The sequence below is a fragment of the Sarcophilus harrisii genome, chromosome 3, assembly GCF_902635505.1.
Source record: "Sarcophilus harrisii chromosome 3, mSarHar1.11, whole genome shotgun sequence".
NCBI lineage: Eukaryota > Metazoa > Chordata > Mammalia > Dasyuromorphia > Dasyuridae > Sarcophilus > Sarcophilus harrisii.
The window spans coordinates 240,435,581-240,461,454 of record NC_045428.1 but is presented as its reverse complement, the minus strand read 5'-3'; the positions used below and the strand labels follow the sequence as shown (position 1 = coordinate 240,461,454).

General features: G+C 33.8%; 1 protein-coding gene across 5 annotated transcripts in view; it reads right to left on the bottom strand.

Annotated features, from left to right (window-relative positions):
- Positions 1 to 227: 227 nt before the first annotated feature.
- The window catches only part of TRAPPC10 (trafficking protein particle complex 10), a 106,725-nt gene continuing 81,078 nt past the window's right edge, over positions 228 to 25,874 (bottom strand). For 3 of the 5 annotated variants that reach the window (XM_031959283.1, XM_031959285.1, XM_031959286.1), the window contains 6 exons: positions 23,422 to 23,548; positions 22,132 to 22,206; positions 21,794 to 21,961; positions 18,712 to 18,889; positions 3,483 to 3,677; positions 228 to 2,205 (listed from right to left, as the gene is read on the bottom strand). In XM_031959283.1, coding sequence (XP_031815143.1) covers positions 1,967 to 2,205; positions 3,483 to 3,677; positions 18,712 to 18,889; positions 21,794 to 21,961; positions 22,132 to 22,206; positions 23,422 to 23,548 — 982 coding nt within the window. In that variant the 3' untranslated portion in view covers positions 228 to 1,966. Of the gene's footprint in view, positions 2,206 to 3,482; positions 3,678 to 18,711; positions 18,890 to 21,793; positions 21,962 to 22,131; positions 22,226 to 23,421; positions 23,549 to 25,874 lie in introns of those variants that run through there. The other 2 variants (XM_031959284.1, XM_031959287.1) reach the window with 2 other exon arrangements.

The window sequence follows — 25,874 nt, the reverse complement described above, 5'->3', positions numbered from 1 at the left end:
CTACAAGTCATTTATTTGTGGGGCAATTATGTAATTTCCATAAAGAAAACTATAAGAAACAAAACACAGCTATTAGAGTTTTAAACTCTATCTTCCTAAATGTAGGATGATTAAAAACTAATGGTTTTAAATTTCATGTAATCATAGTACAATTATTTGGGCAAATTAGTAAACAACTAAATATTTATTATTTTTGCATACTACTCCAGTCAAATACAAATGAGAAGGACATGAAAAAAAAAATCACACTTTTATTTTTTTGAATGACTTAAACACAACATACAGAATACTGAAAACGAAGATAAAATTTTATAATTAGTTCTGTGCTTCCCTACGCTGAAGAATACTAATCAGTTTTTGTCAGGTATCTTTAACAACCTGTTGAAACTGCAGCTATGAGGATTCTTTTTTCCTCTTTTTAAGGCTCATACCTTTGAGGTTATTCAGAAGAGGCCCCACCATCTGCTTAAACTATCAATTTGCAAGGATTTTTAAAATAAAATCCCAACCAAAAGCATTCCCAGTGAATTTGAGAGTCCTTAATATGTACAAAAATACATAGCTTTTGAGAGCTGGAAAAAGTTTAAAACATATAGCACTTATTTACAAGCTCAGATCTTTGATAACAAAAAAAAAAAATTTTAACACACATTGACTTTGTTCTTGATTTTTGGTGTAACTTAAAACATTATTTCAGTTAGTTTGGACTTTTTCTCTTTTTTAAAATAATAATTAACTATATATGTGTGTGTATGTATGTATGTATATATTTATATATATATATACAAGCAAATTTACAATGAGAACAAAATAATTAGTTGGTATGGTATAACTGTAGTTTGCTTGATCAGAAGCTTACTTCCAGAACCTTAATTTTTCCCCATAACCAAAGAAAAAATACATTAAATCCCTGCAATAACCTCCATTGTTGAACTTAATTTCTGCACTTAAAGTGTGAAAAAAAATGGTTAAATATACTCCACAACTAAATGTAAAGTAAAAATTTTAATTGAGGTTAAGAGTTGGGAAGAAATCAACACAAATCAAAATAATCCCAAAGAACATAAATTGTGACAATTAAATATAACAAATATATACCTAAAACCAAGATCTGATTTTTCATCAACATTCTGGGTGGAAAAGAGGTTTAAAAACATTCATAACTAAATTAATTGAATGCCAATTTATTTTTCAAGGCCAAGCCTAGCTTTTTAAGAGTACTCTTGAAATAGTTCAAAAACCTCATAAATTTTTACCAGTAGACCTTAAATATCCTTATAATTCAGACATCCCAAGGCACAGAAGGGGTTGTTATTCCCCCACCCCCCCTCTAATTCCCCCATTCCTCAAGGTGGTTTTTATTTATTTATGCTTATTTTGTTTTGTTTTTTTAGAAAAGGTCCTAGAGATGCTATGGGTTAAAAGATCATTTTTTTCTTTTTAGGTGATTTAGGAAACTACCTTGGTCCACAAATTGGCAATTGTGTGACCAAAAAGGCACACCCAAACCAACAAGTAAGGATTACAAGGTTTTGTTATAGGTTTATCTGAAAGACAGATTTACATACAAAAAAGGAATCTGCAGACTAAAAGGCTGCTCAATTTAGATAGCCCAATTATAAGCATTTTTTATTTTATCAGCAGCATAACTAAGTTAAGAAAATTGGACATCTGGGAGGACACTGTAGGAACACAACAGCAGGGACATTAGGAGATGGATAAATGACATAAATAATACACATCACATAGAACATTTTCTAAAATTAACATTATAAACTATTTGATACAAGCTGCATTGTACAATGAAATCTGTACAATTGTCAAATGCTTCCATGGTAGGCAAATGTAGCATCACCACAATTCTAGTTAGGGCCAGAATATTACAATGAAGAACAATCAGGTTATGATCCTTTAAAGTGCATTCATATCCAGTTTCTAATATTTGTTTGGTATACACATGAAGTTGTCATGTAACACTAACTTCCAGAATGTGGTCATCCTTGCTAGGGATTACCAAGATCTGCATGCCAGTGCTTGAGTTAAAGACTTGTCCAGATGGAAATGGTTGTAGTCGAGGCATCGGCAAGCCTTTGTGTTCCACGCTGGCTGCTGAATGGGAACTGCTTTTACTCTTTTGGCTACTGTTATCAGTTTGATCATCCATATTCTTGTCCACTGACAGATTATCATTTTCAATCCAGCTATCTGAAAAAAATAAAACAGAAAGTTACATTTCCATCTCAAATAATTTCAAATAGAACTCTTAATGTTATAATCACAAGAACAAGTTTAATCTTAAGTATTTATAAGGCATATCAATACATTAATTTCTATTTCTTAGTATTAGCTCAGAAGGCATAACAAGATTATATTTAAGAAAAAAAATCTTTTCCTCAATTTTTTTTTGGTATTTTGATGACTTATTGAGGATTTATTTTAATATTGTTAATTTGTTATCTTCACCTCCACATATGTTCCAACCCTCTACCAGAAAAGTAGAATCTTCCTTTGTAACAGAGTCAAGAAAGGCAAAATAAACACATACACCACGTTAAAAAATTTGTTTCATTCCACACCTAAAATCTACCACTTCACTTTGAAGAAATGGAATATATTTCCTTTTTCCCCCCCCATCAGTAACTGATATCTCCATTTGTCTTTAAATAATGTTTTATATTACATTATTGTGGTTATTCTATTAAATGTTTTCTTGGTTCTGTTAATTTCATTTTTCATTAGTTTGTACAAGTCTTCCCCACATTTCTCTGAATTTCCCAGGTTTGTCATTTTTTAACAATGCAATAACATTCCATTACACTAATATTGTCAGTTTGCTCAGAAATTTCTTCAATTGATGGAAACCTAACTTTATAGTTCTTTGTTACAATAAAAAGTGCTGATATTTTTAAACATTTTCATTCCTTCCTCTCACCCCTCCCATATAGGTGCCTTTTCCTATCTCTAACTAGTTGCAAACTGTTCTCTGGAAAAGCTGGACTAATTCATAGTTAAGTAGCACATAAGTATGCTTGCCTTTTTATATTATTTTCTTCTTTGATAATCAGATAATGGAGGTGATGAAAACTTTACTGTTTTCATTCATTCATTCTCAATTTTATGTTATCAAAGTTGTTCATTTTTATTTTTTTATAATCAAGTGATTTGTATAGATAAGATTTTTTTCTCTTTGTCTTTTCATTCTCCTGTTTTTAAAAACAATCTCTTTTATATTTGATAATATGTGAAGTTTTAGCAAAAACTTTTAATTTTTGCCAAAGTGTTCAAGAAATAAAATTTAAGTGTATATTCCCTCAAACACAAATAATCATTTAAAAAATATTTTTTCTAGAGTATGTCAGTATCTCATCAACTATTTATTAATCCATAAAAGTTCTTAAAAACGAATTTATTTTCTTTTCTTCCACAAAAATTATTTACACAATCTCTAATATGGAATCTTCCTTATTTAAAAAAATTCTTACCAGCATCAAGTTGTGTGGAATGAGCAGAATGATGAGGGAGGTATTTAAACAACCTGACATCAGGAAATGGGAGATACCCAGCAAAAAGAGGCATTACTTCCATGTGGACTTTATGAGTTGCTCGTGCTGTCACAGGCATTGAGATAACTCCAGAACTTTTCCCACATACTGCCCAATTACTACTATTGTCGACAACTGGGAAAAAAAAAAAAAAGTAAAGATTTTGTTCATAAAAAACAAACCCTTTTATTATGTAAGCCAATCTCTACCTTGTGTATTTTTACAGGTTGTTTTTCCATGCTTAGAACACTCTAGCTTCACTTCTTGGGAAACCTAGTTTCCTTCAAGGATAATATATATCACCTTTCTGATTAATTGCTAGTGATTTCTCTTTTCTCAAACTATCATGCACTTATTTGTTGATATCTGATTACCTATTAGAGTAAAATATGAGTTTTCAGATGGCAAGGATTGTTCTGTCTTTGGGCTGTTATCCCTAGTGCCTATCAAAATACTTCACACAGTCAGTGCTTAATAAAACTATGCAAAGCTTATCCTTAGAAGTGTTAAATTTTATTGCTTATTTACTTAAAAGATGGATGATTTAAAAATTAAGGTACTTTACTAACTCATCATTTAACTTTTCAACTTTTCCAAGTCCCATGGTTTTGTATATCCCAATCCAATCAACATTTATTAAGCACCTGCTATGTGCCAGGTACTCCACTAAGCCCTAGGACCACAATTAATGAAAAGACCATCCTTGCTTTCAAGAATCTGACAACTGAAAGAGGTAAACAACACACACAACTGGAAGTAAGAAAGCAAGGGGAGAGAAGGGTAAAGAGAACAGGGTGATTCAGGACAGAGACAGGACACCAAGGGCATATAGCATGGATATTTTGTTCCACAAAGCTGGCTTCAGCTAGGGCAGCAGACACATAGAATGAGCTGAATCTAGTCCCTATCTTCTATAATGGAGGGAATAAGGAAGGAAAGCAAACAAGTTGACCTTGTTCCATCTTAGCCTTATCGCTGCCAATTAAAAGTAATCTAATTTCATTCCCAGGAGTCAGTGAGTCTATTATCCCCGGTTCACTATTGATAGCCTAGGGTTACAGTTGGATTCCATAAGCTCATAAAGCACTCTTTTGAGACAGAGGATATGGTCTTAATTCCATGTGTATAAATCCCTTAATATAACCAATCATGTTGCTCTCACTCCAATGATGCTAACTTTATAACCAACTGTATTACTTTCTCATCAACCTTGGGTTGCTTTGTTCTATGCTTATAAAAATGAACGGTGTCTTTAATTTTTGGTCTTTTAGGTCACTGACACAAGCATTGGACCCATTCTATTGGTAGTACCCCTGTTAAAAAATGTTATCATGCTTGGAGAAAATGTGCTTTAATCTATGAGACAAATTTCATTTGACAAAAATTATTGTGATGATCAAAAGAGAAAATAACTGTAAAAGTGCTTAGTATGGTGCCTGGCACATAGTATTACATAAAAATTGACAATTATCTTTATTGCTTTATTATGACTTTGAAGGAGCCCAATGATTCTTAAAAATCTCTCCCCTTACTATATTTTGCAGGTTAATAACTTGATATTTTCATTTATTTTATTTTTTAAAAAATTTATTATAGGTTTTTATATACAAAGACTATATATACATGGGTAATTTTTCAACACTGACCCTTATAAAAACTTCTGTTTCAACTTTTCCCCTCCTTCTCTCCACCCCCTCCCCTAGATAGTAGGTAGTCCCATTCATGTTAAATATGTTAAAGTATATATTAAATACAATATATGTATACATATTTATACAGTCATCTTCTTGCACAAGAAAGATAGGATTTAGAAAGAGGGTAAAAATAACCGGAGAAGAAAAAACAAAAATGCAAGCAAATAATATCAGGAATGGAAATGAGTAACTTGATATTGGATATCTTACACCTTGTATATATTTTTTTCAATCTTTTGATTTTATCCGAATATTTCTTGTTTCATGGAATTTGGCTGCTATTTGAACTCCTTTAATAAGGAATCTGTTTCTTGGGCAAAGTTTACCAATTTTTGTTTTAAATAATTTATTCTCCAAATCCTTTCCTAGGGTGCTCTTATTATTTAATTTATAATCTCTTGCTCTATTTATTCCAAGCACTCATATGGTCTTTGTGGCCAAGAAATTTTTTTCTGAGGTTTACCTTACAGTTATTTTGATTAATTAATCAAACTCTTCTGGGTTTTTTTAATGGATGATCTTAACCCAAAAAAATTTCTCTAGTGTTTGGTCAATTTTTTTTTTTTTTTAATCACATCTAAAATCTCAATTCTTGGTTTGAGATTTAGCACCAAGGCTAGGTTTAGACTCTTTCAATACTCTATTGGGGATAATTGTTATGCCAAAGTTCCCTTTTAATGTGGTGACCCAGTTCCTCCAATTGTCCTATTTAGTTATTCTGCCTTAGGTTATAACCTTTCCCTCTTTAATATTTGAGATAAAGGTTTTATAGACATTCCTTCTTAATGTTTGGCAAGATAAAGGTTTATCCATTTTAGATGTCATTAGAATATCAGTAACCTCCCTCCATTAGGTTATCTCCACCTAGGTCCCTCCATTATGTCATTGTTCTTGTTATTCCATAAAAACTATTCCTGCGATTCGGGGCTAGACTCTTTGAGATGATAGTCTTGTCCAGCCCTGGGATCAACGTGGATCCATTGGTCCCAGTATTTCTCTCCATTTAATAAGCTAGTGAATTGGTCTCTAATCTCTGTCTTGCTCAGTTTCTTCAGCATTACATTTTGGAGTTCCCCAGCGAGATAATTAGAAAATGAGCAGGATTAGAGATAGAGACTTTTGGGTCTCTGCCTTGGGCAGGGTGGCTATCTGAATTCTTGGCTTGTAGAGGCTGGGCCTCCCTGGATTTTTTTTTTTCCAGAGCCTGTGGGAAAGAGAGCAGTTTCCAGCCACAATACCCTGATGGTAGACAACCCCATTTCGGCCACAGGAGATTAAGTTTGTCTGGGTACCTTCTGGGGTACCATCTGGTTATGTCTTAAGACTTGTTTTGTTTGTTTGGTTGGTATGCTAGCATTTGGATTTTGGATTCCCAGAATTATAGATTCTGGGTATAGGGTCTTCTGGACGCAGGGAACCCATATGGAACTCTGGACAAGGTAAGAGACTTTTTCTTTCCTTATCTTGTGGTAGACACTGCAGTCATCAAGACTGCAGTTGTTGTTTGGAGCTCTTGGGAACTCTGGCACAATTCTTTAGAAATTGCTGTGGCTCTATCTCTAAAAAGAGATACGAGGGAGGCCGCAAAGATTTGGAAAACTAAGTTTTTACCTGTCTACAATCTAGATACTCCGCTGCCTCAAAAATCTTTTCCTGGAGCAGATACTTTGCTTGAGGAAACTTTTTCTGTCCAATTCTTTTCCAGAGACAAAGGCCCGTCCTCCCCCACCCTAGCTCTGGAGTGGGGAGTGTAAACATTAGAAAAAGGGACTTGGTTTCCTTGCTTTGGTCATCCCATGTTAGAGCAATGCCCGCCCCTCCCGCCCCTCCCATCCCTCCCATTTTTGCATGCTCAGGGGGCTATCTACAAAGACTGGGGATTTTAAAACGCCATTTGGTTTGGCTTTAATGTTAATGTCCTATTGAATGTTGTAATTGTGCAGTCTAAGTGTGATCAGTGTTCTGTATGTCTTGACAGTCTAGTTGTGCTCTGTGTTCTGTGATTTTTGTCTGTGTTAAATTGTTTGTAATTTGTCTGTTTTGTTAACTTAAGAGCTCTGTTAAATTTAAGAACAATGATCAAATTTGGGAATTGGTTATTTCAATACTGAACTCCAGCTGGAGAAAACGATTGATTAGGAATTTAAAGATGATTCTAAATTTGGAAAATGAATTGGTTATCTTTAAGTATAAGATCTTAAAGGAACAATAGCTTGTTAAAGAAGTTCTGTTAACTTGCCTGAAAGAGGTCATGTACCTCTAATTTTACCTAAAGTATGAACAAGGGATCTGACTTTTCTGAAAGTTTCAACTATGGCCAAGTTGGACCTTAGGAGAAGTCCATTGGGAATAATGGCCACATGGGCCAGAAGGAGAAAAAGAAACTATATTGTTTTATTATTTGAAATGAGATAGAAATGGATTATATGCTTTAAATCCAGCTTTGCTGGACATGTGGGTTTTATGGGATTCCCCCACCCACCCACTGATTTCTGTTACTTTAAATGTTGAGTGGGGTAGGGATCTTTTGTAAAGATTTAAACTCATCCCCCACTGTTGCTACTTCAGCTATAGGAACATTTAGTTAGCCTGGAGTGAAGTTTAGTTCGACTTCACTCCCCACCCTTGTCTCTTTGGAAGTGGAGTGGGGGGGGAAGGGTAGTCACATGGAATCCTATCCTCCCCCCTCCCTCTAAACTGTTCCAGACATTTTTTTATCTATCAAGTTGTAGCTACCTGGTTCTTGGCTAAAAGCAGCAAACTGATAAGGTTATGGTAAATACCTGTTTAGGATTTGTTACTAGAGGTAAAATTTCTTGGGTTTGTAGTTAATATGCACTGCATTTTTTCCTCCTGTAACTGATTTCTGTAATCAGAGCAATGGTCAATAAGAAATTGTTAATTCAATTATGTCATACCTTGCTGTTTCCAATCTGGTTATCTGTAATCATTATATCCTAAATACTTGAGCAAATAAGTATTTAGTCTTGTCATCTATTGGCTACTAGATATTGTGTCTGGATATTCAAGTTTTTTAAGGTTTATAACTAATGAGAGGCCACATCTTGTAGCAGTCCTTGTAGACCAGTCTTTCTATCTCAGATTGTTTTCTTTTCTTTGTTAGTTTCTTTGTTAGATTTGTTTTTGTTTCTAGATTTGGTCAGATTGGAGATATTTTGACTTGCTTCTGGGACCTACATCAAGCTTTGATTGTACCACGCCACACTACATACACCCATCCCCCTCACAGCATTGTCCCTGTTCAGCAGGAAGAAGCAATTGAGAACCATTGCCCACTTTTCCTGATGTAATTTGGACTGATATGGGGGAGTGGGAAAGCGGTTGACTTGTTACAATTGTAACTGTATTACTGTGTTTAAGACTTGGGATGGAAATTGTTAAACTTGTGTAACTATTACTGTTATGTTTGAGGGACTTTAGTCTGTTATGTATATGCATATGTATATGATTTATATGTGGCATGGTCATTTGACAATTCCTTTCCAAAAGAGAAAAGGGAGAATAAATAGGAAATTGGGGAAACTGGTGTATTTCCTTAGGCATTTCTGCCTTATCTCCTATCTTGCTAGTTCAGATTTAATTGAAAGTTCTTTACTCCTTGCTTAAATTTACTAGACTATGATTTGCTGCTTGTGCTTTAACTTGAAATCCCTTATTCTGTTGGAATTGCCCTGGCAGACTCAGTTTTTTGGGATTATTTTTTAGAAACAACCAGAAAGTAGATACCTGTCTTGGGACAGGCAGTCTCTCTGATCTGTTATCCCAGGTCCTTAATTAGTAGTTCAGCATACTTAAAAGGACCTTGTAGTTGATATCAAGGCCTCTAAAAGTTTGGGGTTTGGCTGGCTTGATCTAACTGCACAATCGGCTTAGAAATCTGATGCTTTCTGTAGCCCTGTTCCTCTGGATGGGACAGGTGGAGCTACTCCAAGCCTTACCCTTCTCTCCTGGAGCAGGCTGCCCCTCTGAATGGGCAGCACAACTGCCTTGAGCCCTGCTGCTCTGTAAGCAGAGGCCAAGTTATGCACAAATGACCACAGCTGTCCGTATGTTCCCCAACTGCAGAGGATCTGACAATTAATTGTCAGAAATAATTGAAATAAGTAACTTTGTGTATTGCTGATTAACTCTGGGGTTATCAGGGAGAGACTTGACCTTGCCCTAAGTCCTTGCATTGGTCTAGCTTTATTTTGATTTTTATTTGGTCTATTTACTTCACATAGGATTGTTCAAATTATAGTGCTAAGACCTTCTAGAGGAAGGTAATTCAAAGATTTGGATTGTCCCAAGAGGAAAAAGTGGGGAATGTTATGCCAAAGTTCCCTGTTAATGTGGTGACCCAGTTCCTCCAATTGTCCTATTTAGTTATTCTGCCTTAGGTTATAACCTTTCCTTCTTAATGTTTGAGATAAAGGTTTTATAAACATTCCTTCTTAATGTTTGGCAAGATAAAGGTTTATCCATTTTAGATGTCATTAGAATATCAGTAACCTCCCTCCATTAGGTTATCCCCATCTAGGTCCCTCCATTATGTCATTGTTCTTGTTATTTCATAAAAAGCTTGCTGTGATTCGGGGCTAGATTCTTTGAGATGATAGTCTTGTCCAGCCCTGGGATCAACATGGATCCATTGGTCCCAGTATTTCTCTCCATTTAATAAACTATTGAATTGGTCTCTAATCTCTGTCTTGCTTAGTTTCTTTGGCATTACATAGTCAGGCCTTATTTAGTCCTTACCTCACTTCCCTGGGTTTCTACTATGGACTTTTACCTGCCTTGGGGTATCTATTTTCAGACAGGTGTCCAACTTCAATATTCTGGCTCAGTTCTGCGTTAGGCACTCTTGGATCAGAATATTGGATGGTTTTCTATTGCAACTTATGATTTACTTGGAGTATTGCCGCTTCTTCTGTTCTCTCTGGGCTTCCCTCATCAATATATTGAATGGTCCTGTATTACCCCATGCAAATTCTTCATGAGGGCTTGCTATTTCTGACCCATTCCCTGGAACCTTGGACTTTCTGACATAGGCTTTCCTTTGTTGTGCTTCATCCTTTGCTTCTCTGGCTGTGTCCAGAGAACCAAAAATGTCCACAGATTCTGGCTGTATTCGGGGTCAGTCCTAGGCTAGATGAGGTAGGTTACATCTCTTTATAGATTTGTTCCTGTTTAACCCAAGGCTCTTACTATTTCATTATTGGAGTCTTACATTACTCAACACACATCTATATAAGCCGGAAAGCCATCCATTTTGTAATAGTTTTGAATGGATTGTCTAGCCTACAATTTTGTTAAAGTTAATAGTAGCAGTTTCTCTGAAGATTTCCTATAATTTTCTAAGTAAACCACCATTTCAGAAACAAATAAGGATGGGTTTGTTTCCTCTGTCTTTCTTTAGACCTTTAAATGTAAAAAAAATTTTTTTACTCTTAAAAGCCTTCTAGAACTCGTGTGTTCTAGAGGGCAGCCTTGTGTGATTCCTGTTTACTGGGAAACTTTCTATTATTTTCTCTGTAGCTTTGTTGTGCATTGTGCCAAAGTTCCCTTTTGATGTCCTGATTTAGTTTCCCTAATTGTTCTATTTAGTTATTCTGCCTCAGGTTATAACCTTTCCCTCTTAATGTTTGATGAGATAAAAGGTCTACCTCAATAGCTCTGCCTCAAAACCCCAGGCTATAATCATTCCCTCTTAAATGGTTGATGAGATAAAGGTTTTATATCTTTAGGCTATAGACATTCCTTCTTAATGTTTGACAGGATAAAGGTTTATCCATTTTAGAAGTCATTAGAATATCAGTAACCTCCCTCTATTGAGTCATCCTAGGTGCCTCCCCCCAATTAGGTTATCCCCATCCAGGTACCTCCCCCATTATGTCATTGTTCTTGTTATCCTATAAAAAAATTTGCTCTCTGATACTTAGGGCTGGACTCTTTGTCTCTTCCAGACCTGGGACCAAAAATGGATCCATTGGTCCCAGTATCTCTATTTAGATCTTCTTACATGTTAAAAAGAAACCACTATGCCTATATTTGGTAGAGTTTTTCAAAAACATAAATAAGTGCTAATATAAGCAGGTAGTTTTGTTATGTTAAGCATTCTTGTATCTCTAAAATATATCCAGTATATCCAATTTCTTGGATATACTAATGAATTATTTTTGTCAGGATTTTAGTTAAGACTTTAAATGTATATTAATTCTTTATTTTATCCTCTAATTTAAATATCAGGACTGTCTCATAAAAGGAATTTAGTAAAAAGAGCTTTCTTTCTCAATTTTGAGAATAACCTGTGGAGTTTAGGTATTGTCCATTAAGTTTGTTAAAATGCTCTTGGGTGCTTTTTTTTTTTAATATTTTGATTTCCTATTTGTTGCTCCTATAATTTTGAAGATTTTTTCTTTTGTGCTTTTTTGGTTTTAATGGTTGGTTTAAAAAATATTACATGCTACATATTCAGCTCATTAATTCTTTATTTTGTTAATGCATTAAAAAAAAGGAGAGAGAAACTCTTTCCTCTAAGGGAAGAGGGAATCTTGAAACACTGAAAATCCTTAAAGGAGAAAATTTCCAGTGCCATATTCTCTTTACCCTCACCTATTTCCTTAAGTAGGCTTTAACCTTACTGCCAATCCCCATAATAAACCTCTTTTATCAATCTAGGTTTACAGGATTGCCTGTAAATTCCTTTACAGAGAACTGCTTGCGCCACCAGAAGGGAGTCCCCCCAAACTCCCTACTCTTGTGCCAAATCCCAAGGGATGCAGGGGAGTTAAACTTACCCTGTACCCCAAACTTGCCACTAGACCTCATTTAACTCCCTGAACACAAGAAATCCTAATTTCATTTGGGTTCCCCAAATCTAAACCTCATCATAAGGAATACTTTACTTTTACTCCCAGAAACTTTGGTATGTTGTCATATGATCTTTGTCTTTCACATTTGTATTACATCTTCTTTTGTTTCTTTTCTTTCGTTACTTAATTTTTCATTATGAAGTTACAATTAAGGCTTGTGTCTTTTGTTTGGGCTCCTTAAATGATTACTAAATTTTGTGTTGTGGTCCTTGATGAATGGATGTATTTAGTTTTTCAGCACCCCCCCCCCCCCCCCTTTAAAGATTTATAATTTCAGTATGTAGTCTACTTCTGGAAAAGTAGCACATTATGATGAAAAATATGTATTTTAAAGTGGTCCAATTCAGAAGACATAATAAATATTTTAGTTTTGGTTTGTCCAACAATTTGTTCAGTTCTATAGTTTTCCTTTTGTTTTTGTTAAGATTTCTCTGAGGAAGAACCTTATTCAAATTTCTTAGTATTATTGTGTTACTGTGGCTTAACTATTCCATTAGGTGCAATGAAGTTTAAATCTGCCATTGGCTTATTTTCTATGGTTCCTTGAAACACACCTTCATTGTTTACTGATGCTATAAATTTTTATTTTTCCTTTACCCGAGGGCATGACAATGCCTGCTTTTGTGGATTCAACTGATGAATAATTATTATTATTCAAGCCTCTCATTATGACTATGTTATGTTTCTTAAAAGTAAGAGATTGTGGGTTTTTTCTCTGGACTATTGTTTTATTGTAACCCATGCATGTTTAAAGTTTTGAGTTTATTTTCCTCCATTTCTGTCTCTACTATTACTTTTTAAACAATTTCCTCTTCATCTTCTAAATCAACGTTGCCTACACAATTTATTTTGATTGTACTGATGCAACCCTATTCCCACAATTCTTTTCTCTTATAACTTTCCACAATTTATTCATCCACATTCCTCGTTTTGGCTTTTTACTTATTGTTTTTAGTCTTGTTTAATAATTTCCCTCCTTTTTTCTCTTCTTACCCTTCTTGTCACTTAAATTGAAGAGGGAACCCCAAAATTGGGGTTTTCGGGACTGAGCTGACCCCACCCAGATAACAAAGATGAAACTTTGTGCTTGGGGTGGAGTCCCCTCACTGAGGCAGAGTTGAAGGAGGTTTTCTCCTTTAAAGATTTTCAGTTTTGGGGTTCCCTCTTCATTCCCCCCTCAAGCAGCCAAAACTTAAATTCATTTAAAGGAAAAAGACTTGGGACAGTGTCCCTTATTGAGGTAGAGTTCCAGGATCCCCTCTTCAAAATGACCACTCTCAAGAGTCATTAGGAGGAGATTTTCTCTTTTTCTCCCTCAAACCTGTTTTTTTTTGTTTTGTATGTGCTCTTTTGTAAGAATTTTTTTGCTTTTTTGTCATTTTCTTTCACCTGGGAAGGGGAAGTGAATAAAATGGAAAATGCAGGTGATATAAAAATCTGTCTTAAAATTCTCTTCCTATTCTGCTTATTGTGAACCTTAAACTGATTCAGTCTATTGCCTTATTTATTAATTTTAAAAATATCTTTGTGTTAGAGGCAGCTCGATGGTGCAGTAGATAGAGTACCAGCTGGTCCTGGAATCATGGACTTGAGTTTAAATCTAGCCTCAGACACTTAATACTTCCTAGTTGTGTGCCTTGGGTAAGTCATTTAATTCCAACAGCTTCTCAAAAAGAAAAACCAAAAACCAAAATTAAGATATCTTTGTATTCCCCAGGGAGTTAAAATTCTTTAAGTATCAGTTTTGAGCTCTCTTTTATAACTTTTTTTTTTTAAATTAAAGCTTTTTATTCTTTTTTTTTTTTTTTTTTTTTTTTTTTTTTTTTTTTTTTAATTTAATAGCCTTTTATTTACAGGTTATATGTATGGGTAACTTTACAGCATAAACAATTGCCAAACCTCTTGTTCCAATTTTTCACCTCTTACTCCCCACCTCCTCCCCCAGATGTCAGGATGAGCAGTAGATGTTAAATATATTAAAATACAAATTAGATACACAATAAGTATCCATGACCAAACTGTTATTTTGCTGTACAAAAAGAATCAGACTCTGAAATATTGTACAATTAGCTTGTGAAGGAAATCCAAAATGCAGGTGGGCAAAAATAGAGGGATTGGGAATTCAATGTAATGGTTTTTAGTCATCACCCAGAGTTCTTTCTCTGGGCGTAAAGCTTTTTATTCTCAAAACATGCATGGATTTTTCAACACTGACCCTTGCAAAACCTTATGTTCCAAATTTTCCCCTCCTTTCCTCCACTCTAGATGGCAATACACAATCTCTCTCTCTCTCTCTCTCTCTCTCTCTCTCTCTCTCTCACACACACACACACACACACACACACACACACACACACAATTTCTATATTATATGGAGCTACTTAGGTGAAGAAATGGATATTATGGGATATGGAATCTTTCTGAGCTCAAATGTGGTCTCAAACTTACTAGCTGTAATATCTTTGCTAAGAAAACCCCAAAGGGTTGTGACCAACACAAGTGAATTGATTGAACAACATATTGTCTTCATATGTCCTGTCCTATTTCCTTCTCCCCCTGATGTAAATTGTGTCCCCTTTAATCTGCTGGGGAAGGGTTAGAAAGGCCTTGATGCAAGCCCTGGGGGAAGGGTGCACCTGACTCTCAAACCTTCTTGGCCTGGGGAGGGGAGGGGAGGAAGAACACCCATTCATGAGGGTAACTCCCAGGTAAGTAATCTCATTCAATTGGAAATTCAGGCCAAACTGCTTCCCAGCTGGGGGCCAGGACAAACCCCATAAAACTGAAGGCTGGTCAATTCATCTCTGCTAATTCCTAATCAGGAGTTCTCTGGCTAAGAAAGCTGTTTTCTTAGTGTGAATAAACCCATTCTTGCCACAAACCTCTAGTCTGTATTCATTGGAGTTTGGGAATTCTTGCCCAAAGCCTTCTGCTAGCAAAGGGGGATCAGATAGCTATCAGGGGATCTCTCAACCGTCACACCTCATCATCCCCTCCCTTAGGTTATGCCTTACTCTTAGAAATATCAATTCAACTGGGAAAACACATTTACAGTCAAAGGTTCTGATAAAGGCCTCATTTCCAAAATATATAGAGAATTGACTCTAATTTATAAGAAATCAAGCCATTCTCCAATCGATAGTCAAAGGATATGAACAGACAATTCTCAGACGAAGAAACTGAAACTATTTCTAGCCATATGAAAAGATGCTCCAAGTCATTATTAATCAGAGAAATGCAAATTAAGCATCTGAAATACCACTACACACCTGTCAGATTGGCTAGAATGACAGGGAAAGATAATGTGGAATGTTGGAGGGGATGTGGGACACTGGGAAAACTGGGACACTGACACATTGTTGGTGGAATTGTGAATACATCCAGCCATTCTGGAGAGCAATTTGGAACTATGCTCAAAAAGCCATCAAACTGTGCATATCCTTTGACCCAGCAGTATTACTACTGGGCTTATATCCCAAAGAGATCTTAATGAAGGGAAAGGGACCTGTATGTGCAAGAATGTTTGTGGCAGCCTTCTTTGTAGTGGCCAGAAACTGGAAACTGAGTGGATGCCCATCAACTGGAGAATGGCTGAATAAATTGTGGTATATGAATATTATGGAATATTACTGTTCTGTAAGAAATGACCAGCAGGATGATTTCAGAAAGGCCTGGAGAGACTTACATGAACTGATGCTGAGTGCAATGAGCAGGACCAGAAGATATATATATATATATATATATTTCAACAACAATACTGTATGATGATCAATTCTGATGGACGTGGCCCTCTTCAACAATGAGATGAACCAAATCAGTTCCAATAGAGCAGTAATGAACTGAACCAGCTACACCCAGGGAAAGAACTCTGGGAGATGACTATGAACCACTACATAGAATTCCCAATCCCTCTATTTTTGTCCACCTGCATTTTTGATTTCCTTCACAAACTAAGTACCCTATTTTAAAGTCCGACTCTTTTTATACAGCAAATTAACTGTTTGAGCATGTATACATATATTGTATTTAACTTATACTTTAACATATTTAATATGTATTGGTCAACGTGCCATGGGGGGAAGGAGGAAAAAAGTTGGAATAAAAGGATTTGCAACTGTCAATGCTGAAAAATTACCTATGCATATATCTTGTAAATAAAAAGCTATAATAATAAAAAAAAGAAAAAGAAAAAGAAAAAGAAAGGTGAATAGCGGCTTTCCTCTGACATTACTTAAAAGCACAGGATATTGTAACTGCCTGAATAAACTCTGATTTCTATTAGAAAAAAAAAAGAAATATCAATTCAAGAAGGAAGTTAAGAGAGATAAAAATAGTATCTCAAAATAGAAGTGTTTTTCAATTCTTAACTTCTCCATAATCAATCTCTTTCCTATTGGCAGTATCAATTCTCACAGACATGTTCTGGATCTGGGCTTCACCCAGAAATTCACATTTCTCTTCTGAAACAGATGTTCAAAAGAGGCACAACACTCTCTAAGAATAAGTCTCTCAATATCCTAAATTCTGTTATATTAAATAAAACATTAATATATACTTAAGCCATCATTAAGTCTTCATTTTGGCATATATCTCTTTCTCTATGGGAGAATTCTTTAGCGGAAGGGAAGTATTAACAGCAGTTTAAATTTTAAGATAATTTTATTTCCAAAAACAAACCTTTTACTACTTTTCTTTAAGGTCTGAATAACCAATATTTCCCCAAATATCAATCATTTAGCTTGAAGTTTAAAATTTTTAAGCCAAAGTCATAACTAAGGACTTTGAACCAAGATCAATATACAAGAGAGGATTTGCTTTCATAAGTTTTTCACAATTTAAAATCAAACTTGATCAAATTTCATAAGGACTCCAGATGGGAAAAAAACTGGTTTGCCATGTGCTCCTTCTATTTTAGCATTGTCATTCAGAAAAAACAATTTTTTTTTTTTTTTTTTTTTGCATCAAATCTGTCATAGCTGCTTCTGTATCATCTGTCTCAATGTAGACACGATGCATTCCTCTAACCTTGTTTTTTTTTTTTTTGCAGAAAATGTTCAGCTATACTTTTTTCAATTAGATGCAGTAATTACAACTTGTTATTTCTAACTTCTATGAACACAGTAGAGAAGATGAACCACTTCACTTTTAGATTTGGTCATCTTTGAATCATATAATGCAACTGTTATGCAAGTTAGTCTACCTAGATGCTATAAATTGTCAGAAAAATCCTCAGACAAAAAAAATTCTCACTGTTGGAGTGAAAACATCCAGTTTGGTGAAAACCTATAATGCCTTCAGAGTTCAATGCCTCAGTTAAGACTCCAACTTCAGAATTCAGTAGATTTCCAAGTTCAACCTCCTCCCCTAGTCAAATTCTGCCTTTACAATTTAGTATAAGATTTTCTTATAGTTCCTTCTCTTGCGACTACAGCTAGAGCCGAAAGCCTTTCTTCATTTTCTGAACATGTGCTATCTTGAAGGAGTAGAGGAAGGAGCCTCTATTAGATATGAATTATAATGACAAAAAAAAATTATCTTGTGGCAAACTTTTTGATTATAAGCCTCTCCTCATTTAGCTTTTAGATGAAAGGCACAGTCAAGTGATAATCTGGAAAAATCTGGATTTTGATAGGACCCATCAGAGCTTGCTACACTGATCAAGCTTTTGAGAACTCACAGAAAATTGCTTACCAGATCACTTACTAATAATGGTAATTTTTTTCAGTTAATTAAGACTACCATTTACTAAGGCAAAGAAGGGTTGCAATCTGAATTATTGGATAGAATATGCATGCAAGTGAAATGACAGATCCTTGAAGAAGCCATGGGAGAGAAAATGAAAATAAACTTTTGTCCACAAGACAAAAATGGAGCAAGTAAATAGAAGGAAATTACTGTGAGAACTATAAAGAAGTATGACAGAAAATTCCTTAGTAGCTTACTTACAATCTAGTTAAATTTAAATGAAAAGTTTTAGAAGTACACAATGATGTCCCAAGAGAGTGTGGTAAATTGCCAAATCAGCATAATAGCCAAATTAAGAGTGCAGAGAATAGAAAGATCACTCTTGAGTGGCATGGGCTATGTATGGAAGGTTTAATGGAAGAGATGGAAGTTACAGAATGGGCAAGTTAAGAATGGGCAAGACTAAAATAATCAGGGAAGCCAAAAATGTAACCTGGCTTTAAGGTGAAGAGAAGTTCTGTTTTAGATATAAAGAATTGAGGTAGTGGAAACATCCAGTGGGTAAATGGGGAATGCAGACTAGGAGTTTAAAGGAGAGGGCATGATTGAAAATAAAAGGATATGTCATTTACAAAAAAGGGAAAAAAATGAGTGGATCCAAAACCTGCAAGTGAATTTTAGGAACTTGTCTATTTAAGACTTCATTATATGATGAAATACAACTGTGAATTCCAATTTAAAAGGGGAAACAACTTATTTTGCTATTAAAATATCATGTTAAGAAGACATAAGTTTTATAAAATGTAAGAGCAAAACTACCTCATATAAACCTTTTTTTTAACCTTATATAATACTAATACGAACCAGGCCATTTGATTATTCACAATATTACAATGAGAAAGTCTATAGACTCACCTTCATACATAAGTTTTGTCGTACAATATTCATCAGATTCTGTCAATGCCTCATCCTTATCCACCTCCAAGAGGTCAGAAAGTCGTGTGATAGACACTTCCAAAGAACAAAGTGAACCTGTTTTACAATACTCTGTTCCTAAAGGAGGGAATATCTCAGCTTTCACATTATATAATGTCTGAGTGAGGGAGAAAGAAGAAAATTAATTAGCTATTGTTAAAAATGACATACTTAACACACATCTACCTAGATAATGAGTCATGCACTAACAAAAAAAGCTGCAAATTGTTTTCTAAAAAAGAGCACTGATGAGGTTAAAAAATGATAAGTGAATATTTTGGAGCTAGTTTATTTTACATGTGTTTCCTTATAGATGAAATACCTTTATGACACTGTTACCACTGAACAACCAATTCTAAATTAGCTTCTCATATATGATTACTATATTAGCCTTCTTCAAAATACATAACTATCCCTGATAACTAGAGAATTAAAATTTCTTTAAGGTGGTAAGAGGTTCATACTCTGACATTCACTTTGGGGGTAGGTATGCTCAAAAGGAAAAAAAAAAAGGACAAGCCCTTTAAAGAAAGAAAATCAAGGCTGACAGAAACCTCATCAGTTTAAAAAAATTCCCCAAGGATTTATAAGGATAACTGAAATCTAAGATTTTAGTAATGTATACACAATTTTTATAGGTAAATTCAAGTTTAGGAAGGGGGAAGAAAGAATAACTTGGTTGCCAAGGTGATTTTCTTCTTATACAAAAAAGCACTTTTCACATGGATTTACACTTTTTTTGCTTACAAATGGAAAGAAAAATTTACATGAAAAATAGGATGTAAGAACAGTAACTAAAATCAAGAACATTCAGAGATAAGAATGGCAAAGAAGTAATTAATATGTTCTTCTCTTTGTTAACTTACTGAGAAATTATCTGTAAGCTAATTTATGCTTTCTAATTAAAGAGAAAGAAAAAGAAGGTTGGATGCTGTGAAGCTCTCAAAGTACTACTGGAGATAAAACTAAAGTAAGTATAGCATAGGAAGCTCTGATCCTAAAATTAACAAATTAAGAGAATATGCCTAAATTGCCATTCTCTTGTCAAATTGATTTTACGATTTAATAATTACTAGCTCTTGGGATTAAACTACTCTACTAGCTGTTAAGACAAAAGTTATACTTAAAATTCACATATCTTACCTACTGCAGCAACTCAAGAACATTTTTACTGTTTCTGAAGCATTTTTCTCCTTAAAGAATGACTATCAATAGTTTAAGTTCACTCATTAGCTGATATTAAATAGGTTTTTCAGAAGGGAAGCAAGAAAAAGAAACTTGGGAGAGAAGAGGAAAATCTGTTAATAGTAACCTTTATATACCTAACTTCTCACATCAAAACAATATATTGCAATTGGAAGACAAGGGAAAAAAAAAAGGTACCATGGACTCTGTCTGTGTGTGTGAATCATTTAGAAAAGTTGGCTCTTAGTGGCTTAGATCTACATTAGGAATAAACAAATTAATGCATATTGAGCTCAATTATGTCTATTTTGGCCATTGCTTTTGTATCTTAGAACACTTTATGAATATAACATAACATTATATAGTACTATATAATATAACATGTTCTTGATTTTAGTTACTTTTCTTACATCCTATTTTTCATGTAAATTTTTCTTTCCATTTGTAAGCAAAAAAAGTGTAAATCCATGTGAAAAGTGCTTTTTGTATAAGAAGAAAATCACCTTGGCAACCAAGTTATTCTTTCTTCCCCCTTCCTAAACTTGAATTTACCTATAAAAATTGTGTATACATTACTAAAATCTTAGATTTCAGTTATCCTTATATATCCTTTTATCCTACTTGATCCTTAGATTAATTTCTTTTAGCAAGATAAGAAAAGCATTTAGAGTACTTAAATTTTATAGAAATTAATTTTTCTTTGTTTTTTTACTTTTCTGTTTCTGGAAATATAATAAACTTTAGGTCTACAAATATAAATATATGTGTGTTTACACACACACACACACACACACACACACACACACATATTGCACAGACAGACAGTATATGTTTTTATACATACACATAGCATCCTGGTGTCTGTCATATTTAGTCAACCAATTAAATTTCTTTTAGGGAGAAAAGCCACCATGAATAATCTTAATATTATTTCAGCTACCAAGTACAAGTTCAGCCCTAAATCATTTATGAGTAATTAATTGACTTTTTAAAATAACATCTGATTTTTTTTCCCCCTGAGGCAATTGGGGCTAAGTGACTTGCCCAGGGTCACATAGCTAGGAAGTGTTAAGTGTCCAAGACCAAATTTGTACTCAGGTCCTCCTTGAATTCAGGGCTGATGCTCTATCCACTGTGCCACCTAGCTGCTCCCTGAAAATATTTTAAATAGAGATTTTAAATATCAAAAAAAAAAAAAAAAATCTTCATGATTTTAAAAGCATTTTTTGATCTCTGAGAATTACATATTTTAAGTTATTCAATCCCCTGTAGAGATGTGAGGTTTATTGGTGTAGAACATGATGAAAAGTTTCTTATTTTTTTCAATGTATTCATGATTATGCTGACTTTTCCCTTTTCTTCCTACTTTTCTTTTAAAAAATTCTTTGCTACATGGATCCCTGAGAGGAGAGACAGAGGAAAATTTAAGTAATGTAAAAACAAAGGATATCATAAATTTTTATTTGAAAAAGAAAAATTATTTAAGTTCTTTAAAGAAATAGTAATGGCTGATTTTAAATTTAAATACAGTTTAATAGAATGACCAATTTTAAACAAGAGCTAACCAAAGTTAACTATTTGTACTATCACTATATAGTTTTTAGATGTATAGCAAAAATGTCTGGAAATTCAAATCTAAAGGGAGTCCATGATAATATCTCTTGTTGAATAGTACTTTCTGAATAAAGCCTGAATATAGACAGCAATATAAAATGTTAAAGAATTTTGCTCTTTTTAAAAAGTGATTTCCTTTCATATATTTTTATTTCATCATTCATATTATCCCTTTCCAAACGGTTTTAAAGCACAGTAAAAAATATATCAATATAATACCTACAAAAAAATTTTCCACTTGGAACTCATAACTATACGGCTTTAAGGAAATAGACCGGTCTTCTGAAGCTGGATAAAAATCAAGCGAAAAGTGACAATGCAGAGAAGGTGGAAGTTCCTTTGTCCACAATAGCTCCCATACAAAAAACACTGACTGCTTGCTGTAAATGTGCTGGAAAAAAAAAGACATTTTCCCCCCCTTATAAACAGTTCCAGAAGCATTATATAAAACAAAACTAGCCATTCCAGTTTAAATTAAAGATTTGTTTCATGCATAGGCAATGCTATGTTTTTTTTTTTTTGTTTTTTTTTTTTAAACAAAAGCCCTCTTTTATGATATACCTGTATGTATATGCTGTTCTTTGGTTCTGCATCACCCACCAATTCCCTTGGATCCTCCTGCCTGGCTTTGTTCCCCTGCAGAATATTGCACAAACTGGTAAAAAAGGGTTTAATTTTTTATGATTCCGTAAGCTACACAGCATAAGGGATCACAAAAAAAAAAAAAAAAAAAAAAAAAAAAAAAAAAAAAAGTAATAATAATAAATAAAATAAAGATAATTTATCAATGTGTGGCATCTCACCATATACTTCCACAATAGGATAAAAATAATAATTCTTAACAAAGTTCAAGTCAACAAAGTTCAAGTCCACAAAGTATACACTTACATTCATGCCAATTATTTGATATGCAACATCAAGTTAAAAAAAATAAGTAGAACTTAATTTATGGACTATGCAATAATTTTGTATAAAGCTACAATTAAAGGCAAGAAGATAAAACTACAAAGTCTGATTAGTTCAGTATTAACTTAGGAAAAAGATTTTCAAACTGCTAAAAATATATTTTTATAAAAAATGCCACAAAAAGCCTTTTAACTTCCCCAAACAAATACCAACTCTACTCTAAATAAACACAGAAAAATGATCAGCAGAAGCAAGGTTAAATGCAGCCAGGCAGTGGGGACAAACACAAGTTTTTCTGACAAAACTATGCTAATTAATATATGCCTTTTTACTTTTCATATAACCAGCTATTCTAACTGTAGGCATTTCAAACTACTCATCTAATGAAAGTACCCGTGTATATAGCACTCATGCACAACTATAAACTGATATTAGGAAATCTAAGTAATGACTTTCATCCTCTCCTATATCCACAATACAGAAAAGGGAAGAAAAAAAAAAAAGGAACATAACCATGTAGATTTAGTATGTTAAATAAAATTCAGGGAACCAAAAATAGATTTGATTATTTAATTATTCACTAATATTTCCCTCCCTTTTCCTTTTGTGTTATTTCAAAGTGAATAAACATTCATGGAATGCCGCTCATGGAGCTAGTACTTTGCTAATGAAAGTTACCACAGAAGGAAAAAACTGGTGGCTCATGGTGATGTGGTTAAGTATATTACAATTACAAAGCAGTTTCCTTAAAATAATTTTGTAAGGTAGATAGGCAGGTAGTAGAAGTAGTAACTTTACTAGTTTAGAGATGAGGAAATAGAGAGATTAAATGAATTATCCAAAATTGCACAATAATGGAAATTCAGACCCTACACTTTACATGCGTTAGCCTCACATTGGTTATTTGACTTGAGAAACAAATGCAAAATTTGAGAAAATTTTTACCTTCTGGCACTTAGTGTTTAATGGAACTAGTTGCAGGTCTGGGCTATTACCAGTATCTATAAGGTTACTATCTGATAGCTGGAAGCCAAGTTCTGACAAATTCTGGACACAAACTTGAATATATTTCCTGAAACAGAAAAGAAAAAAATAAACAAACAGGAAAATAACAATTCCCACAAAGCTGATTAACTTTAAAGTTTAATAACTTGATTTTTGTCCTGTTAAAAGGAACTAATATGAGGACCAAGTATTAATTATATCACATATATAAGATTTACATAAAATTCAAATAAAATTTACAAAATGCTCCGAGGTAAGATAGCAATGGTCAAAAAAAAGATGTATGTTAGTCCTACAGGCATTTATTTTGATTCCTAATGTAGAACTATGTCAATAAGAGCCAACTTTTCTATGTAAGCTACTTTGTTGTTTTCTAAAACAGAACATAAAATACTCTTCCCCATCTCCTTGTTTTTTCCACCACACCCACTTGGGATTTATACTATCATATCCAAATTTCACAAGTCAGGCTTAATAAGTATTCCAATGAAATATGCTGGTAAGAAGATAGAAGTGGATTCTCTTCGAATTTTAAGGATTCATCAAGGCACTGAGATTTCAATTTAATTTTCAAAATGAACACTACATTTATTAGGTACCTACTGTATACAGAGCACATTTTTAGGTACTAAGCAGAAACTAGGTTTAATTAAAACCTAGGCCTGAGCTCAAAGAGCTAATACTATATTGTGGGGCTAATATACCTACATAGATAGCTATAATTCACAATATTTGCAATAAGAAAATTATAAAACAAAGTGCTAATATGAGGTCTGTGTGAGAAGGTAATTTTCAATTTGCACATTAGGTAAGGCTTCTGGGAGGTGATTGCTTTTGATTTGGACTCTTGAGGAAGAATAAGAATTCAAAAGATAAAGATAGGGAGATAGGGCATTACAGGAAAAGAGAATGAACTGAATAAAAGGAGAAGACAAGGAAGTAGCCCATTTTAGGCTGGAATGGAAGATAAGAATATATGGAAGGAAGAATAGGGAAAAGGTAGGATGATGACACATGTAATAAACACAAACTATGAAAGCTAAGGTAAAATAAAATATCAAATTTCTTTTAAAATAGTTAGTATCACAGTCTACTTTATAGAATTAACAACTGTTCCCTGGGTCTTTGAAGATTTTTTTTTTAAGTTTCTATTTTCATGAGAAGTAACTTTGATGTAATAGAAGGAATTTTGGATTTGGAGTTGGAGGCCCTGGATCTGAATAGTGGCTTTCCCCCTAACTGTGTGAAATCTCAGACAAATCATTCCACCTTTCTGGCCTTCTGTTTGCTCCATGACCTTTAAGGACCCTTGAAACTCTAATTCAAATGAGCACAACAAGGGTCTAACATGGGGCAAAAAATGTTCCTCTAATTCAAAGTCTCACAAGTAACTAGGCTTTTTAAGTATATTTTCTTTTATGTAAAAATCTAAGTATACAACAGGATCTCTAAAGAAGTGAACAGGTATTATTTATCTCTGTATCTATGTATTTATCTCTGTACAAAAACGCAAGAAAAAGTTGATCAGCCTCATTGGACAGATTTTATATTTAGGAAAGCAATTTTAAATCCTCTGATATAACAAGGTGAACTTGTGATATGGAATTTATGATTAGCTTATGTTTTATGTTTATGATTAGCTGATAAGGCACGTTTCAACATCCTCAGTTAATTTACTTCATAAAATCTTTTAGGAAAAACACACAGAAATGCGATTTCTTCCTTTACAATTTATTATTCTTACCTAAATTTTTTGGAACTAGGAGCACCTATCATCACCACTTTTCAAAAAAATGAAACAAACAAACAAATAAACAAATAAATAAAAGTGCATAAGAATGACAAATTAAGAAACATGATTTCTTGGAATTATAAATAGTGACATAATTTTGCCCGAGATACTAGAATATCATGTTCAGTTCTGAGCACTACATTTTAAGAGAGACATTTAAAATGAGTATGTCTGGAAGATAATGGCCATAATTGGAAAAGCTGGAATAGTAGAAAAAATTGATAATCAGGGGACACATATTCAAATCCCTGGTCTAATTATTTACTACCATGAGTGAGTTACTTCACCTTTGTGGGCCTCAGTTTCCTCATTTGTTTAAAAAAAGAAAATGGGGAGGATTGAACCTGATGACTTCTAAGGTCCTTTTTACTTTTAAATCTTTGAGTCTATGACTCCTCCCACACCCTTCCACCCTTGATTTAATGGAAGCTTTATTTTATTTTGGAATTTAGGGTTTGTTTATTTGTTTGTTTGTTTTGTTCAAGAAACAAAATAAAATGAAGGGATTTTGTGAATGAAAAACATCTATATTAAAAACTTCCAAATTCCAGCAACTATTTCAATTAAAATGTAAAGAAACCAAAATAACCTTCAAAACAAA